At 46.6% G+C, this 20551-nt stretch overlaps 1 protein-coding gene across 1 annotated transcript in view; it reads right to left on the bottom strand.

Moving 5' to 3' along the window:
* Nucleotides 1-20551, bottom strand: part of LOC126175920 (serine/threonine-protein kinase SMG1) — a 383335-nt gene that overhangs the window by 289463 nt on the left and 73321 nt on the right. Inside the window, exon 7 of the mRNA XM_049922990.1 lies at nt 11855-12123. Coding sequence (XP_049778947.1) covers nt 11855-12123 — 269 coding nt within the window. The remainder of the gene's footprint in view (nt 1-11854; nt 12124-20551) is intronic.

Genomic DNA, 20551 nt, shown 5'->3' with positions numbered 1-20551 from the left:
GAAATATCTTTGATGTGCAGCAACATGTATGCTGCATATATTCGTATTACGAAAGTATACTTTGGAATTCCATCAAACACCCCATGTTACTTTCTGAATCAAAGAAATCGAGATTGTGATGCACTTTTGTAAGCCAGTCATAGCTCATGTCACGTGATCTCGCCAGTCGATGACATAGGATATTCAGAGCATAGGACACGTGATGTAGTCAGCCAACAGCAACATCACTGTTACATAGCATGAACACACAAACAGGGAAAGTTAATAGTTTAAATTAATATACATAGTGTTGCTACAAGAAAAGCAAAGCTTTCACATATAATATTGGTCTCCAAGATTAATACACTGCAAGAAAAGCTAAGCTTTCGCATATAATGTTGATTTTTTTTGCGCGCGTTACACTTTAAGATATATCACACAAGTGTGCCAGTATAATTTTTAATGACGACATCTTCAGAGTTTGAAATTATTCTAAATGGCTTGACATCAAAGAGTTGATTTTTAAATGAGAGTCAAACGCTCTGTGATTTAAGAAATTCACGGTACATTCTCGCACATAGTTCAACTTACATAAAATGATATTTACTTTGAAAGTAACACTTTTCAAACCACCGTTCACAATATTTTCCCACGACCTGTTAGAAATAGGTTCGTTTCAGAAGTTGCCAGAGCGTGCAGATAACAGGCGACATCGCGCTCCTGCAACTACCATGATGTAGGAAGCCCGTATGTACATATGTGAAAACATTGAAAGATCATACATTATGTCATACAAGAAAAAAGACATCAGAGGATACTCCAACAGCATCGGAATTTCATGAACCATACTAAAATGCGCACATTTAAACTGCATCCTTATAATGCAAATTTGTATGTCCAGATTCCCAATGAAGTGGACCTCGACTTGATATTAAACTTTTCAGTGTGGTCTCCAGGATGTGAATTTTCTTGGAGCACCAGTACTGTATTATATCATGTTTGGTTCCTTTATTATGGCATAATGCCATACATGCTAGAAGGTGAAAATGCAGCAAACAGTTGAAACTGCCCAGTACTGTGGAATTAAAGATTTCGTTTCAAATATATTGACTGCCTCTGAGGTAAAAGTCAATAAAAGTCAAATTTTGTTAGTAAACAGACAAAAATAACTTCATTGTTCTGCAAGGCAATTAATGATTGACTGTCAGAAAGGTGGAAATAAAATAAAATCTGAAACTAATAACATATTTTCGCCTTCCGTAATTATGTGAATGTATTTTAATTCACTTGATAGCTTCCGGCCATTGATATCCGTTTTGTTTTCATGTGACGTGAGAGTAAATGAAATGGAAACAGCAAAATCACTAAATGTAAACACGGGTCACATGGAGGCTACCACTATAACTCTCACTGCTCTGCACATCAGCCTCGGATCTACGACATTTGCTATCCGGGTCAATATTAAAAAAAGAAAATTGAATTTTCAAAAACATGTTTATCTTGTAGCGCACATCTTTCTGAAAAGTCTGAAACATAAAACATAAATGTTAGAGGAAATTTAAGACATGTTATTTGGTCTTAAGTTTGCCAAAGTGCCGCGTCACGCCTCTCCATATAGCATTCTTCTATCGCACGTCACTGTATTTTGCTCTGTGGAATTGAAACATGTTATCTAATACTGAAAAAACTGTTAATACAAATAATACCCCAGACTGGTGTGGTTTCTTGATCAGATTATGTCTATTTTGTTACTGTCTGCTAGATAAAACAAAATAGGTCTTTCTAATATTGCAGCACTTTTGTAACACACACCAAATAAACGAGACTGTTTTGGCACAAATGGTCATTTTTATAACATGACAGAATATAATTCATGAAGTACCAATATCAAATGCCTATTAGGCCTACTACAAGCAAAAAGCTTTATGTTAGGAAATAGTTTCACATTTCATTCATACGCATCAGTTTCTCAAGCATGAGATCGAAAAGAAGTATTATAAAATTTTTATATAAATTTGGAATCATCTTATTCTCCCATAATTTGTGTGATATCCCCGTTTCTTCTCTTTCCTCATTCTAACAAACAATTCTGTAGCTATTCCTGCCACTGTCAAAATTTGTTCACCAATTAACTTCACTAACCCTGCCGGAATCAAGTTTAGTTATTCCATGATTATTCTCCAGTTAGGCGCTGTTACATGTTTGTACAACACGTTTTCCACGTTACTTCCAGAATAGAACTTAAGCGGCTGCTAGCTGGGGACAGTACAAGTGGTCCTTACTAGTGTAGTGATCTGGCCAAAAATTTTATGTCAAAATTTCATTTTCTTGGTTACTCCGAGAAGACAATACATAATCTTTCTTACCTGTTATTCCTGTTAGTCGTTTATTTCCATTCTGGTAGTCTGAATCTATGGATTTCGCTAGTAATTATAATAACGCTGATCATTCACAAACCCAAACAACCACATAATTAGAAAGGAATTGACATTCACCCGTTCGGCTTTACTCCGTTCAGCTCATACAGCCCCGTCCCCTTTTGTCTGCGGAAAGTTTATTTCTAGATGGGATGAGGATTCTCCTGACGGACATCACATTCACTATGCATGTATTCAAAAATCAACTTATGAGTCATTCAGAAATCAACTTAAAAAGTGTTCAAAAATGTTCAAAAACCAACAGGTATGTGTTTAAAAATCATATGAATAATTGATAGACCAACGTGCGCTGGATGCAAGGCACTTTGTGAAACAAGTTTTTTTTCCTCAAGAATATGAATTTGGCGCCCCCCTTTTACCCGGTAGCATCTAGCTGCTTGCACAGCCAACAGCCACATTCCTGTAGCCAGAAGCGGGAGAATCTACTACTCAACACGACTCAACTGTGCAAGCGCATGAGCCCACTCTTAATTGCTAAAAAGAATCTAATGTAAACAGTTGTGACTTCACACTCATCGGAGGCAATTTCTTTTAGTGAAGCATTGCATAGTCTTCCTAAAGATTGACACATTTTGCTGTTGGCAGACGCTTGCATGAGCACTGTGTGTGTGTGTCGTCGTATATGACGCATTTCCTTTGCAATTTAAGTTATTATCGTTTTTTTCTCTCATTTATATTTTATTGCTGAAGTATTATTCTGTAGTAGTGGGATACAGTAATATCCTTTGTTAGAGTATTGTTTCTTACCAGGCAAAATTACAAAAATTTAACAGGAAACTAAAAGAATGAAAAATTCCCAGATTTTTCCCAGTTTTCTCCTGGATGAAAAAATTCCAGAGTTTTTCCCAGATCTCCCGGGTCATATACACCCTGCATCCTAACCTTCACTTGAACAGGGGAAACCAAAATCTGTGTAGCCATATGGTAACCTGAGGTACTATCCTGCTAAATATAGATCAAGTTAGAAAAGGATAAGGAATGAAAGCAGCCATGTCATTTCCGAAAGTATAGTTTGCCTCTAATAATATACGAATTCCACAAAAAGCTAAGTCAGGATGGATGGTGAAGAATGTAAACTCCATTCATCGTGACTAAGTAAGAAACTTGCACAATCAACAACTAGATACCAAACAACCCAAGTTTGTAATCGATATTTATTTCTGTTTATAAATTTGTACTTCACACTACGCAATATATGTGTACGAATACAGAAATCTACTATACCATCTGCCCAAGTATTCTGTAACATACACCTCAACAACAACTTTGAAAATGACAGTCATTTCATATTGATTAATGGAGAATCTCATATAAAGATGTGAAACAAATACTAACAAAGAGATAGAGGGGCTGGCCAGTACTTACCTCAGCTCAGTACAACCGAAAGATACACAAAACAGAACAGAAAATTTACGTTCCTAGCTTTTGGAACTTTGTTCCTTCATTAGGGAGGAGAGAGGGGAAAGAAAGGGAAGAAGGGAAAGTGGATTCAGTTACTCACAACCCAGGTTATGAAGCAACAGGGAAAGGAAAACAGGGAGGGTAGCAAGGATGGAGGCATGGTTGTCAGAGGGAAGCCAAAGACATTCTACTGTAAGTACTGTGCCAGCTTCAAACCAAAGAGGATGCATACAGAAGTAAAGACGTATATAGTATAAAGATAAACACAACTATGTAGGCTGAAAAGATGCGTGAATGGCTAAAGAGGAAAGGGAAAGAGGAGAAGACTGAAGAGTACATGGGAGTGAGGTTGTTTAACGTAGGTTCAGTCCAGGGGGATGGCGGGATGAAAGAATGTGTTGGAGTGCAAGTTCCCATCTCCGCAGTTCTGAGGGACTGGTGTTAGGTGTGAGAAGCCAAATGGCACATACGATGTAGCAGGTTCTTAGGTCCCTAGAATTATGCTGGAGGGCATGCTCTGCTACTGGGTATTGGACATCTCCTAGGCAGACAGTTCGTCTGTGTCCGTTCATGCACTCAGCCAGTTTAGTTGTTGTCATACTGCTGTAAAAGGCTGTGCAGTGCAAGGATGTCAGCTGATAAATGAATGTGTTGTTTCACATGTGGCCCTGCCTTGAATTGTGTATGTTTTACCAGTAGCGGCACTGGAGTAAGTGGTTGTGGGGGGATGCATGGGACAGGTTTTGTAGCGGGGTCGGTTACAAGGGTAAGAACCGCTGGGTAGAGAAGGTAGTATGATAATATTGTAGGGTTTAACAAGGATGTTACAGAGGTTGGGGGGGGGGGGGGGGGGGGCGACGAAAGGCAACTCTGGGTGGTCTGGGGAGAATTTTGTCAAGGGATGATCTCATTTCAGGGGTTGACTTGAGAAAGTCATATCCCTGGCAGAGTAATTTTTTGTTGTATTCGAGGCCAGGATAATATTGGGTGACAAGGGGGATGCTTTTATTTTTTTTTTGTGGTTTTAGGGCGCACAACTACAATGGTCATTAGTGCCCAGACTAAGTTAGGAATGCACTGCGAGGCACAAGGTTAAAACAGCAACTAAAAGGGACAACACTGTAAAAGACATATTAACACGCATAGGATTAAAAAAAAAAAACAGCACTATCAAATGTCCTTAGACAGGTTTGTCAAGTGGATAAAATGAAGAACGCGAGCAGCTGCTCCTGGGTCATCCGATAAAATGCCATCCAGAGTACATGGCAGGAAGATGGCAATGGCTGAACCGCCAGTGTCCAATTCGTAACCGGGCCAAAACGACCCCCTCCCGCTGAGAAGGGCGTGAAGAGGTCATCCAAGTCGTGGGAAGAGGTTTCAAGGCCCGAAGCTTGTTGTCCGTAAGTGTAGCCCAATCGGCATGCCACAGCGATAAAATAATCTGACAAATTACCCTGCTACAATCTGATGAAGGGACACAACAAGAAGCTGTCCGAGGCTGGAGGACCGCAGCCTTGGCCGCAGCATCTGCAGCTTCGTTCCCAGGGGTACCGACATGGCCAGGGACCCACATAAAGCTAACCAGAGAATCGTTGTCCGCCAGCTGCTGAAGAGAGCGTTGGATCCGGGGCACGAAAGAGTGAACCGGATACGGATCACTGAGGCTCTGGATGGCGCTCAGGGAATCTGAGCAGATGGCATAAGCAGAATGTCTGTGGCGGCAGATGTAAAGAACAGCCTGGTAGAGGGCAAATATCTCAGCTGTGAAGACTGAACAATGGCCATGGAGCCGGTATTTGAAACTGTGTGCCCCGACAATAAAAGCACACCCGACACCGTCATTGGTCTTAGAGCCATCTGTATAAATGAAGATCATATTAATGATCTTCGAACAAAGTTCCACAAAACGGGAGCAGTATACCAAAGCTGGGGTAACCTCCTTTGGGAGCGAGCTGAGGTCAAGGTGAACGCGAACCTGAGCCTGGAGCCAAGATGGCGTTTGGCTCTCACCCACTCGAAAGGTTGCAGGGAGTGAAAAATCAAGGTGCTGTAGGAGGCAACGAAAGCGAACTCCAGGGGGTAGCAGGGCAGAGAGATACAACCCGTATGGATGGTCGAGAGAGTCATCAAAAAAGGAACGATAAGACGGGTGGTTGGGCATTGACAATAGCAGACAAGCATACCGACAAAGCAGTATATCGCGCCGGTAGGTGAGTGGCAATTCACCGGCTTCAGCATGAAGACTCTCGACGGGACTAGTATAGAATGCTTTGGTCGCAGGACGTAAACCCCGATGTTGGATAGATTTGAGGCGGCGTAAGATGGACAGCCGTGCAGAAGAGTATACGAAGCTCCCACAATCCAGCTTTGAGCGGAGGATCGACCGATATAGGTGAAGTAGGACGGTTCGATCCGCTCCCCACAACATACTGCTGAGAACACGGAGGACATTTAGAGAACGGGTACAACGGATAGCCAAATATGACACATGTGGAGACCAGCTAAGTTTCCTGTCAAATGTAAGACCCAAAAATTTTGTTGTCTCCACAAATGGGAGAGCAACGGGACCGAGTCATAAGGACGGTGGGAGAAACTCTTTGTAGCGTCAGAAGTTAATACAGACTCTTCTCGGCAGAAAAACGGAAGCCATTGGCGACACTCCAGGAGTAAAGACGGTCAAGAGAACGCTGAAGACAGCGCTCCACGAAACATGTACGCTGCATGCTGCAATAGATGGTAAAATCGTCCACGAAAAGGGAGCCTGATACATCAGCTGGGAGGCAATCCATTATTGGATTGATCGCTATGGCGAAGAGAGCGATGCTCAAAACTGAGCCCTGTGGCACCCCATTCTCCTGGCGAAAGGCATCGGACAGGACAGAACCCACACGTACCCTGAACTGTCCATCCATTTAAAAGGCACGAATAAAAAGAGGGAGGTGACCACGAAGGCCCCATGTATGCATGGTGCGCCCTCCAACAGGTGTCTTAAGCCTTTTCCAAATCAAAGAACACAGCCGCAGTTGGGCGCTTCTGCAAGAAGTTATTCATAATGAAGGTCGACAAGGTAACCAGATGGTCAACAGCAGAGCGGCACTTACGAATTCCACATTGTACATTGGTAAGTAGGTGTCTAGATTCGAGTAGCCAAACCAAACGAGAGTTAACCATTCGCTCCATCACCTTACAGACACAGCTGGTAAGGGAGATGGGTCGATAACTGGAAGGCAAGTGCTTGTCCTTCCCCGGCTTAGGAATGGGGACAACAATAGACTCGCATCAGCATGTGGGAACATGACCCTCAATCCAGATGCGATTATAAGTACGAAGAAGAAAACCTTTACCCGCAGGAGAAAGGTTCTTCAGCATCTGAATATGAATAGAATCAGGCCCTGGAGCGGAGGACCATGACCGGGCAACTGCATTTTCGAGTTCCCGCATGGTGGATGGGGCATTATAACTTTCACGATTCGAGGAGCGGAAGTTAGGTGGCCTTGCTTCCTCTGCCTGTTTTTGTGGGAGGAAACCAGGGTGGTAATGAGCGGAGCTCGAAACCTCTGCGAAAAAGCAGACGAAGGCATTGGAGACATCCTCAGGGGCCACAAGAACGTCATTCACAACCATCAAGCCAGAAACTGGTGAGTGGACCTTAGTGCCAGATAGCCGGCGCAGGCTACCCCAGACAACAGAAGAAGGAGTAAAACTGTTGATGGCGCTTGTGAAAGCAGCCCAGCTGGCTTTCTTGCTTTCTTTAATATCACGACGACACTGCGCACATAATCGTTTATAATTGATACAATTCGCCATCGTAGGGTGGTGGTTAAAGGTGCGTAAAGCAAGTCGACGAGCATGTAAAGCGTCTCTACATGCTGCGGTCACCAGGGGACCGGTACGCGACGTGGAGAAGAAGTAGTGTGAGGGATGGAATATTCTGCAGCAGTGAGAATGACTTCCGTGAGGTATGCGACCTGACTATCGCAGCTTGCGAAGGTTTGATCCTGAAAGGTCGCCCTGGAAGAGAAGAGCCCCCAGTCTGCTTTGGAGATGTTCCAACTAGTTTAGCACGGAGAGGGAGTATGATGCAGGAGATACGTGTCAGAATACGTATCAGAAAGTGCGTTCCACTCAAACCAGCGTGAAAGTTGGGTTGTACATAAAGAGAGGGCTAAATGGGAATAGGTACGAGTTGTGTCCGAAAGAAAAGTAGGGGCGCCAGTATTGAGGCAGACAAGATTGAGGTGGTTGAAAAGGTCTGCTAACAGGGAGCCTCTCGGGCAGGATGCTGGAGAGCCCCAAAGGGGATGGTGGGCATTGAAGTCTCCAGTTCACAAAAATGGTGCAGGTAGCTGAGCAATAAGTTGCATCATGTCTGCCCTGGTAACGGCAGATGACGATGGAGTGTAAACGGTACAAATGGAAAATGTAAAAGTGGGGAGAGTAATTTGGACGGCAACTGCCTGCAGGCCAGTGTGCAATGTGATGGGATCTTAGTAAATTCATCCCAGACCAGCAACATAACCCCTCCATGAGCTGGAATACCTGTCACAGGGGATAGGTCAAAACGCACAGAGGCATAGTGTGCCAAGTCAATTTGATCACATGGGCGTAGCTTCATTTCCTGGAGAGCTACGACGAGCGGACAGTGCAAGCGTAGCAGCAACTTTAAGTCCTCTCGGTTGGAGCGAACGCCGCGAATATTCCATTGAAGAAGTGCCATTGTGAGAAGAAAAAGAGAAAGGGAGAAGCAAGAAGGGGTCACCGCGAAGGCCGCTGAGGGCCTGGCTTCGAGCGAGCACTGCCGCCGCTATCAATAGTCGGAGAGTCATCGTCCATTGGTTCAATAGGTTCGTCGGCCATCTTGTTAAGACGGCCGGGAGGGGGAGCTTCCTCTGCCGGTGAACGGCCAGATGTTTGGCTACCAGCGGTGCGGCCAGGCAATACGGATGACGGCCTGGGGCGGCAACTGCTGGGTGGCGCAGGAGAAGAAACACGCCGTGACGGAGAAGGAGAACTTTGCTTCCTATGAGCCTTCTTGGAAGGTCGTTTAGTGGAAGTACTGGTCGATGGCTGGGAGTTCGAGGTACGTAGGGGGTCTGCTCGGGACGGTTCCTTCTTGAAGGCCCGTGCATCTGACTTCTGGATCTTAGTCTTGGCAGAAGCTGATGAAGGTGCTTGTGTCTTAGGGGTGACTGGAGGAAGAGGAGACGTTGAGGGGGCAATCTTAGCACTGGCCGAACGGATGACTGTAGAGCTAAAGGTAAGATCACATGTCTGTGTCACCACCTCCCTGGTAGTCCGAGGAGAGGCGAGGGCAGTACTGTATTTCCCTGCTGGGAGCAGCGTGGGCTTCCTACTAGCAAATAGCTTGCGACCAGCCGAGGTGCACACTTTCTCTTTGACCCGAATTTCCTGTATACACCGTTCATCCTTGTAGATGGGACAGTCGCGGGAGGACCATCCCTTGCAGACATTTCAGGAATTCCTCACATCAAGTGTTGCCTCCCAGTCCTCCTTGAAGAACATCCCGACAACCCCCAACATCACCCCAGCTGGATCCCGTGCCATTAAAGAGCTGAAAACAGACCGCTCTATTGTCATCCTCCCGGCGGATAAAGGCTCCACAACTGTGGTACTTGATCGTGTGGAGTATGTGGCAGAAGGACTGTGTCAACTCTCCGACACCTCAACCTACAAAGCTGTTACCCAGGATCCCATTCCCTCCATCCAGACTGAGCTGCAAGAAATCCTCAAAATCCAAGGTCCCTCACAAGGCCTCACAATGGCTTCCATAGACTACTCACTCCACCTGAGCCACGTACACCTACCTTCTACCTATTACCCAAAATCCACAAAGAGAACCATCTTGGCCGTCCCATTGTAGCAGGCTTCAAAGCCCCAACAGTACGTATCTCAGCTCTGGTAGACCAACACTTCCAACGTATCACCCGCAGACTCCCATCCTACATCAAAGACACAAACCACTTCCTAGAACGCCTCAAATCCATTCCCACTCCTCTCCCACCTGAAACCTTTCTTGTCACCATAGATGCCAGATCCCTTTACACAAACATCCCACATACCCATGGTATCTCTGCCCTTGAGCACTACCTCTCCCAATGCCCACCCGAAGATCTTCCAAAAACCTCATTCCTTATCACACTTACCAACTTCATCCTCACCCATAATTACTTCACTTTTGAAGGCCAGACCTACAAACAAATTAGGGGAACGGCCATGGGAACCAGGATGGCTCCGTCCTATGCCAACCTCTTCATGGGCCGCATAGAGGAGGCTTTCCTGAAGACCCAACAGCTGCTTCCCGTGGCCAGGTATAGGTTCATAGATGACATCTTTGTGGTCTGGACTCATGGTGAAGAAACACTCCTTAATTTTGCCCCATAACCTCAACTCCTTTTCGAATCTGAATTTCACCTGGTCCTTCTCCAAAACCCAAGCCACCTTCCTGGATGTTGACCATCTTGATGAAGCTCACATCCACACCTGCACTGCACATCCACATCCATATCAAACCCACAAACAACAGTACCTTCACTTTGATAGCTGCCATCATTCCACATCAAACGCTCCCTTCCCTACAACCTAGGTATTCGTGGCAAACGTATCTGCTCCAGTGACGAATCCCTCAACAATTACACCAATAACCTGACCAGTGCTTTCCTCTCCCGCAACTATCCTGCAGACCTTGTCCACAAACAAATCTCCCGAGCAATACATTCCTCCCCGTCCAACAACAATGTTCCTACCCCCAGACCACACAGAAGCATCCCCCTTGTCACCCAATATTATCCTGGCCTCGAATACAACAAAAAATTACTCCACCAGGAATATGACTTTCTAAAGTCAACCCCTGAAATGAGATCATCCCTTGACAAAATTCTCCCCACACCGCCCAGAGTTGCCTTTCGTTGCCCCCCTAACCTCTGTAACATCCTTGTCAAACCCTACAATATTCCCAGACTACCTTCTCTACCCAGCGGTTCCTACCCCTGTAACCGACCCCGTTGCAAAACCTGCCCCATGCATCCCCCCCACAATCACCTACTCCAGCCCCGCTACTGGTAAAACATACACAATTCAAGGCAGGGCCACATGTGAAACAACACGTCATTTATCAGCTGACATGCTTGCACTGCACAGCCTTTTACAGCGGTATGACAACAACTAAACTGGCTGAGTGCATGAACGGACACAGACGAACTGTCTGCCTAGGAGATGTCCAATACCCAGTAGCAGAGCATGCCCTCCAGCATAATTCTAGGGACCTACAAAGCTGCTACATCGTATGTGCCATTTGGCTTCTCCCACCCAACACCAGTCCCTCAGAACTGCGGAGATGGGAACTTGCACTCCAACACATCCTTTCATCCCGCCATCCCCCTGGACTGAACCTACGTTAAACAACCTCACTCCCATTTACTCTTCAGTCTTCTCTTCTTTCCCTTTCCTCTTTAGCCATTCACGCATCTTTGCAGCCTACATAGTTGTGTTTATACTATATACGTCTTTACTTCTGTATACATCCTCTTTGGTTTGAAGCTGGCACAGTACTTACAGTAGAATGTCTTTGGCTTCCCTCTGACAACCATGCCTCCATCCTTGCTACCCTCCCTGTTTTCCTTTCCCTGTTGCTTCATAACCTGGGTTGTGAGTAACTGAATCCACTTTCCCTTCTTTCCTTTCTTCCCCCTCTCTCCACCCTAATGAAGGAACAAAGTTCCGAAAGCTAGGAACGTAAATTTTCTGTTCTGTTTTGTGTAACTATCAGCTGTACTGAGCTGAGGTAAGTACTGGCCAGCCCCTCTATCTCTTTGTTAGTCATTTCATATTCTTAGATTTTTTCGGGAATATTCCTAGTATAATGTTTAGTTTGTAATAGCTCCTTTATGTTTTTACAACATAACAGAGAAACATGCAACTAGCATTTTCCATATCTTTTCTTTCGGAATACGAAGTATGGAACTACTTCACAGGTATCAGTCACTGGAAAAGTAACACTTAACTAATAAATTGCTTACTTGATAAGTGAGGTAATTTTTGCAACACACTGCTCTGGAGTCATCGGCTGTTCCCCATCAGCAGGAGAAGAACGTCCAGAGAGAGGCAGAATCATTTCTTCATTGTAACTCTCCATATCTTCAAGAAATTGTGTTAGAAGGGTTGTCGAGAACTGTAGATCGGCTACCCAGAATTGTGCTAACCTCTGAAGGCTTTCAGATGCATACTCTATCACATGACGCTTCTGGGCAGTGTCAATATGCCAACCGACTAATATATCTACAGTGTCCTATATAAAAACAAAAAATGCATAATTATACAAATATTAATTAAAAAGTGCACACAGTTAGTTGCTATTGGCATGCTGCTCACTTGAAAACAGAAATTCACAAAAAATCCTATAAAATTAATGACTGCAAAAACTGAGCCAAGCACATACATAACTGAGTGCATTAAGATTGAGTGTCACTGGATATAGTGAAACTTGGTAAGATATGTAATGAGCTGTTGACAAGGCTACCGAATGTAGGTGAGTGGACATTTCCGTCGCCATCACGGAACTACACACTACTGTGTACCAATGCAAGACCAGATTCCCAAATATCTGCTCAACTATTCTATGATCAAATTGGTTTCCCTTTGTTACTTTCTTACCCCATTACATTACCACAGTGTGTGTCTTTTGCTTTCCCTGCTTTCCTTGCTGTCCCCCAAACTACAAACTTTCCACCCACTTATCATGCACTGACTTCCGTGGTACCCTTAGGGTCGCAGCTGTGTTCAGTACATGACAATGTTCTTACATGGACCACAGTGCTATCTCCAAACACCCATGAGTATTTTCACATGCTTTATTGGCCTTCCCTGCATAATATGTATATTTGCCTACCCTAACAGCCCACTCCTCTCACCTAAGCATAGACATGCCATAACTACCTCATGGCTCCTTCTTCTTAACTCATGTTTACTCAACACTGCAACCAACTATCATCATCTTTTTATTTCTATTGCAACTTTGATCTTGTCCCATTTTCACATCTGAGCCATTCCATGTCCACATGCCTAGGTCTCCCTGCTTGACCATCACAGATTTCACAGAAATTTTATGTGAACATTCATTCACGTCCCCAATGAACAATGGTAAAGCTTAACACTTGTTACGGCAACACTGACAGATGTAGTCACTTGTTTGACTCGATGTGCAAATATTTGCACAATGAGCATGAATTTTTGGCAACCGAGCTGTTTTATCTCGGGCAATATTTTGTTGAAAGAAATGAAACTTTGTCATCTTGTACAATTTCATGCTTTCTCTTAAGAAAAGCATTGAATTGAATTTTACGAGTCACATTCAGCCAGAAAATTGTAGGCAAAACTGGAAGAAAAAACAAAGGCACTTGAAAAAAATTCGGAGATTGGCTTCTTATATCTCAGGGACTAAATGTATGACAAACGGTAAACTTGGCATGTAGTAACCTCACTACACAAAGTCCTCAAATATACAATTTTGTTCAAGTATCATTTTCCAATACTAGATGAATGAAATGCAAAGTTGAACATTTTGTTTAAAAAACATTGCTCAGACAGAAGTCTCGCCATTCACTGCCAAGACAGAAACAGATAGCATGCTAAAAGTGATAGCCCACGATTAAAGTGATTGTGACCCCCGATCACCTGAATGTGATAGGAAACCACATAAACCTACTTAAATTTCTGACTACCGTACAATTAAGTCAAATAACTAAAACTACCATTGTGTCAAATAAATCTGCTCTCTACTTTTGATTGTCTAGGTAAATAACATTTAGCCTACGCATCACCTAACTGGTGCATATCTACAGGGCACGTTTACACTTTGTTGTGGTTCTTGTTTTCATGAGACACTTTCAGTTTTACCTTCAATTGATGTAATTAGATGTTTTTAAAAACATACTTCTTCAAATGCCCTGCAATACTACAGATACACTATACGTGTGGTTGTTCTAAAAACAAAGAGCTATAAAACCGAAAAAAAAAATCATGCTTTAGACAGGCTTTTCAGGGATACGTTATCTTGTGTTTTGAAGTTTTAATCATTTTTAACTATGATTGTCTTTAAAAAAGAAAAATTTCTAATGACCATGTAATACACTTTAGTATTTAAGTCAGACGCACTGCAAAGCCAACTCCCACATTTCTTGTCATAGATAGCATTAGTTCAGTCCAAGACTCTTGTTAGCACCACATTGCATATGTGGCTCTTATTAGGGGCTCACCAGTATAGTTTACACTTGTGCCATAAACACTTCTATGTTGTCTTCAGCATGGGTAAGATATTCAACACTCATCTGTACAAGTTAAGACATGTAAATAAGGTGTTTTTGGTTAGTTTACTTAATTATACTGTAGTCAGAAATTTAAATAAGTTTCCTATCACTTGCAGGGGAGCTGTGGTGCCAATCAGTTTAATTGTGGACTATCATTTTCAGTGTGCTATATATTTCTATCTGAATGATGAACAATGGAACTTTGCTTTAAGCAATAACTTTGCTATGCCATGATTGTTTAAAAACCTTTGAGTACACTTTATAGTAGTACACATATTTTCCAGCCACATTAATTCTGTAAAGTTTTAATTTCATGTACTGAACACCTGAATATGCATCTTTATTGACACAAAATTGGTAGTGACTTTTTATTAAAAGTATTTAACAATCAATGCAGAAGTTTTTACTTGCCCTCCTGTATAAAAATACACTAAAGATTTTCTCCAATGACTCTCCACAATGCCTGTCCTTTCCCATCTAGCACCTTGCTTGTCACTGTCAATTGAACATCCCTCTACACCAAGTTACCCATGTCTAGGACCTTCCTGCCACTGAACACTATCTTTCTCAAATCCCTGAATGACTCCAACCTACCACCTCCTCCTTGGTCAGCATGATCAATAATATCCTCACCCAAAACTATTACTACTCTGAAGGCATCAACCACAAACAAACTCACACTATGGCCCTGGGCACCCATATGGCACCATTGTGTGCCAACCTGTTCATGGGCCACTTAGAGGAATCCTTCCCAGTCACCCAGAATCCCTAACCTCTCATCTGGTTTAAATTGCAAACATCTTCAAGGCATGGACTGAGCGTGAGGACAGCCTCTGCACATTCCTCCAGAATCTCAACAGTTTCTTCACTTGGTCCTCCTCAGCCCAACGAGCCACCTTCCTCGATGTGACCTCCAACTCACAGATGGCTCCATCAGTACCTCAATCCAAATCAAACCTACAACAATCAACAATACTTACATTTAGACAGCTGCCATTCATTTCACACCAAGGAATCCCCCTTCCATACAGGCCAGTCATCCAAAGTGGTCCCATCTGCACTGACAAGCAGTCCCTATCCAAATATATTGAGGGTCTCATCACTGAGGCATTCTCTGACCAAAGTTACACTCTCTCCATTGTCTGCACCTTGCATTCCCAGTCCCCCAAAATAACCACTAAGCAATAACGAGGGAGCAGCTCCCTTGTTACTGAGTACCACTTAGGACTGGAGCAACTGCACCACAGTTTCCGCCACGGTTTCAACTAGCACTCATTGTGCCCTGAAATGAGGAATGTTCTTGACAATGTGCTCCTCACTCCTCTAACAGTAGCAATCTGCCACCCACCCAACCAATGCAACATACTGTCAGTCCCTGCCCCATCCATGTTCCCACCTCTTTTGCCCCAAGGCTTGTATCCCTGTAAAAGATCCAAATGCAAGATTGGTTGGTTGGTTGGTTTGGGGGATGAAAGGGACCAGACTGCTACGGTCATCAGTCCCTTTTTCCAAAGACAAAGAACATCCACAGAGAATAAAAACGAGGAACAGAATAGATCACAGACGATACAGAACAAGAGAAACGGAGACAAGGACAAGACAAAACGAACTAAAACCACACAGAGTGTGACAGTGGTTGGCCGACGATAGAAATAAAAAAGGAAAAGCCAACCACTTAGAAACACATTAAAAGATCAGTTTAAAATCATAGGCCAAAGGCCAGAATCAAAACAAAAAATAAAACAAACACTCAGATGAAAGAATAAAAACTCCCTGCCCTAATAAAACGTAAAACTAAGGCAGCCATAACAGGGTCATCGGATAAAACGGCAGGGAGCGTATCAGGCAGCGCAAATGTCTGCCTGACCACAGCTAAAAGGGGGCAGGCCAACAGAATGTGGGCCACCGTCAAAGCTGCCCCGCAGTGACATACAGGAGGGTCCTCCCGGCGCAGTAAATAACTGTGTGTTAGCCGGGAGTGGCCAATACGGAGCCGACAAAGGACGACTGAGTCCCTGCGGTTGGCTTGCATGGAGGACCGCCACACAGTCGTCGTCTCCTTAATGGCACGGAGTTTATTGGGTGTAATCCGATCGCGCCATTCAGCGTCCCAAAGCGCAAAAACTTTTCGGCGGAGGACCGCCCGCAAATCAGCCTCTGGGAGGCCAACATCCAGAGATGGTTTACTCGTGGCCTCTTTCGCCAGGCGGTCAACATGTTCATTGCCCGGGATACCGACATGACCGGGGGTCCACACAAAGACCACAGAGCGGCCGCAACGCGCAAGAGTATGCAGGGACTCATGGATAGCCATCACCAGACGAGAACGAGGAAAACACTGGTCGAGAGCTCGTAAACCGCTCAGGGAATCGCTACAGATAACGAAGGACTCACCTGAGCAGGAGCGGATATACTCTAGGGCTCTAAAGATGGCGACTAGCTCAGCAGTGTAAACGCTGCAGCCAGCCGCCAAGGACCGTTGTTCGGAATGGTCCCCTAGAGTTAGCGCATACCCGACACGACCAGCAACCATCGAACCGTCGGTGTAAACAATTCCAGAGCCCTGATACGTGGCCAGGATGGAATAAAAGCGGCAGCGGAAGGCCTCTGGAGGGACCGAGTCCTTCGAGCCCTGTGTCAAGTCGAGCCGAAGGCAAGGGCGAGGAACACACCACGGGGGTGTACGCAGAGGCGCCCGGAAAGGAGGTGGAACAGGGAAAAACCCAAGCCCACAGAGAAGCTCCTTGACGCGTACGGCGATCGGACAACCCGACCGGGGCCGACGGTCTGGCAGATGGATGACTGACTGCGGGAACAGGACACGATAATTTGGATGCCCGGGCAAGCTTAGAACATGGGCCGCATAAGCGGCCAGCAAACGTTGGCGCCGGAACCGCAGTGGAGGTACACCTGCCTCCACTAGTACACTGTCCACAGGGCTGGTGCGGAAAGCACCAGTGGCAAGGCGTATCCCGCTGTGGAGAATTGGGTCCAGCACCCGCAACGCAGATGGGGATGCTGAGCCATAAGCTAGGCACCCATAATCCAGGCGAGACTGGATTAACGCCTGGTAGAGCCGCAACAGGGTAGAGCGGTCGGCGCCCCAGTGGGTGTGGCTCAAGCATCTCAGAGCGTTTAGATGCCGCCAACACGTCTGTTTAAGCTGCCGGATATGAGGCAGCCAAGTCAACCGGGCATCGAAAACCACCCCCAAAAACCTGTGGGTTTCCATCACAGCAAGGAGTTCGTCGCCAAGATAAAGCCGCGGCTCAGGATGGACTGTTCGGCGCCGGCAGAAATGCATAACGCGGGTCTTGGCTGCCGAAAACTGAAACCCATGCTCTACAGCCCAAGACTGCGCCTTACGGATAGCGCCCTGTAGCTGACGTTCAACAGCTGCAATGCCAGTAGAGCTGTAATAAAGGCAGAAGTCGTCAGCATACAGGGAAGCAGAGACAGAATTTCCCACGGCCGCAGCGAGCCCGTTAATGGCTATTAAAAACAGGCAGACACTTAAAACAGAACCCTGTGGCACACCATTCTCCTGGACGTGGGTGGAACTATAGGAGGCTGCGACATGCACGCGGAAGGTACGATACGACAGGAAATTGCGGATAAAGATCGGCAGAGGGCCCCGAAGACCCCATCCATGAAGCGTAGAAAGGATGTGATGACGCCATGTCGTATCGTACGCCTTCCGCATGTCGAAAAAGACAGCGACCAGGTGCTGACGGCGGGCAAAGGCAGTACGGATGGCCGACTCCAGGCTCACCAGATTGTCGGTGGCGGAGCGGCCTTTCCGGAACCCACCCTGAGACGGAGCCAGAAGGCCCCGAGACTCCAGTACCCAATTTAAGCGCCGGCTCACCATCCGTTCAAGCAACTTGCAAAGAACGTTGGTGAGACTAATGGGACGGTAGCTGTCCACCTCCAGAGGGTTCTTTCCAGGTTTCAAAATGGGGATGACAATACTTTCCCGCCATTGCGACGGAAACTCGCCCTCGACCCAGAGACGGTTGTAAAGGTCGAGGAGGCGTCGCTTGCAGTCCACTGAAAGGTGTTTCAGCATCTGACAGTGGATGCGATCTGGCCCGGGAGCGGTATCAGGGCAAGCGGCAAGGGCACTCTGAAATTCCCACTCACTGAATGGAGCGTTGTAGGGTTCAGAAGCGTCGGTGCGAAAAGAAAGGCTCCGACGTTCCATCCGCTCTTTAATGGAGCGGAAGGCCTGGGGGTAATTCGCAGAAGCGGAACTCATAGCAAAATGCTCTGCTAAGCGGTTTGCAATGACGTCGGAGTCAGTACAAACTGCTCCATTCAGTGAGAGCGCAGGGACGCTGGCAGGGGTCCGATAGCCGTAGACGCGTCGAATCTTGGCCCAGACCTGCGAAGGAGTGACATGGAGGCCAATGGTGGACACATACCGCTCCCAGCACTCCTTCTTGCCTTGGCGGATAAGGAGGCGGGCCCGCGCACGCAGCCGTTTGAAGGCGATAAGGTGGTCTAAGGAGGGATGTCGCTTGTGACGCTGGAGCGCCCGCCGGCGATCTTTAATCGCTTCAGCGATCTCAGGCGACCACCAAGGCACAGCCTTCCGCCGAGGGGACCCAGAAGAACGGGGAATGGCAGATTCGGCGGCAGTAACGATGCCGGTGGTGACCGATTGAACCACCGCATCAATGTCATCACTAGAGAGAGGCTCAATAGCGGCAGTGGAGGAGAACAAGTCCCAGTCAGCCTTATTCATAGCCCATCTGCTAGGGCGCCCAGAAGAGTGACGCTGTGGTAGTGACAGAAAGATCGGAAAGTGGTCACTACCACACAGGTCGTCATGCACACTCCATTGGAGAGACGGTAAGAGGCTAGGGCTACATATTGAAAGGTCAATGGCGGAGTATGTGCCATGCGCCACACTGAAGTGTGTGAAGGCACCATCATTTAAAATCGAGAGATCGAGCTGCGACAATAAATGTTCAACGATGGCGCCTCGACCTGTTGCCACTGACCCACCCCACAGAGGGTTATGGGCGTTGAAGTCGCCCAATAGCAAGAAAGGTGGCGGCAATTGGGCTATCAGCGCAGCCAGGACATGCTGCGAGACATCACCATCCGGTGGAAGGTAAAGACTGCAGACGGTAACAGCCTGTGGCGTCCACACCCGAACAGCGACAGCCTCTAAAGGTGTGTGGAGAGGGACAGACTCGCTGTGCAGAGTGTGAAGGACATAGAGGCAGACGCCACCCGACACCCTTTCATACGCTGCCCTGTTCTTATAATAACCCCGATAGCCACGGAGGGCGGGGGTTCGCATTGCTGGAAACCAAGTTTCCTGAAGAGCTATGCAGAAGAAAGGGTGACGGCTGATAAGTTGTTGGAGCTCAGCTAGATGGTGGAAAAAACCGCCGCAGTTCCACTGGAGGATGATATTGTCCATGGCTGAGAAAGGCGTGAAAGGACTGGGAAGGCAATTTACGCCGCTTGTTCACTCACTGCCACCGATTCAGTACCCGTACGAGAGGCATCCATGGCGTCTGAGGGACCAGCGAGATCAAGGTCCTCAGCGGACGCTAGAATCTCGACTGCATCCTCAGACGCAGAGCGCGAAAGGTGCGGTGGGGTTGGCGCCACCGCAAGTTCTGTGGCCTTAGAGGTCTTTCTCTTGGACTTCTCTCGCTGAACCTTGGGTTGCACCGGCTGGGAAGGCTTCACCGATTCAGCCTCCGGGACAGAGGAGGATCGTGAAGCCCTACGCCCGGCCGCTGGTGAGGACTTATGCCACTGGCGGCCGTCACCCTTCCCGCTGGTGGAACCCTGGGAAGGGAGGGTCCCAAGGGAACTCTTACGGGCGAGAGTAGCCGAAGAAGTTAGACGCTTCTCCGGCTGAGAAGCGGGGACGGACGTCCCCGACGGGTGGGAGGAGGTTGCTCCTGAGGTAGGTGGTGCAGGAGCAACCGGTTGGGTAGAGCCCCCCCACAGGCAAGGGGGCAGGAGGAGTCGTACTGCTTATCGAGCTGGCTGGAAGTCCCGAAACTGATGGGGCTAGCACAGTTGTCGTAGCAGCTGCATAAGAAGATGTCATTCTCACAGGATGGAGTCTGTCATATTTCCTTTTGGCCTCAGTATAGCTCAGCCGGTCCAGGGTCTTATATTCCATAATTTTGCGCTCTTTCTGAAAGACTTTGCAGTCAGGCGAGCAAGGTGAATGGTGCTCCCCGCAGTTGACACAGATGGGAGGCGGGGCACATGGAGTATCGGGATGAGATGGGCGTCCGCAATCTCGACATGTGAGGCTGGAAGTGCAGCGGGAAGACATATGGCCGAACTTCCAGCACTTGAAGCACCGCATCGGGGGAGGAATATAGGGCCTGACGTCACATCGGTAGACCATCACCTTGACCTTTTCCGGTAACG

This window comes from Schistocerca cancellata, chromosome 3 (genome assembly GCF_023864275.1).
Source record: "Schistocerca cancellata isolate TAMUIC-IGC-003103 chromosome 3, iqSchCanc2.1, whole genome shotgun sequence".
Lineage (NCBI taxonomy): Eukaryota > Metazoa > Arthropoda > Insecta > Orthoptera > Acrididae > Schistocerca > Schistocerca cancellata.
Note: the sequence above shows the minus strand (reverse complement) of the source record. Positions and strands in the feature narration are given on the sequence as shown.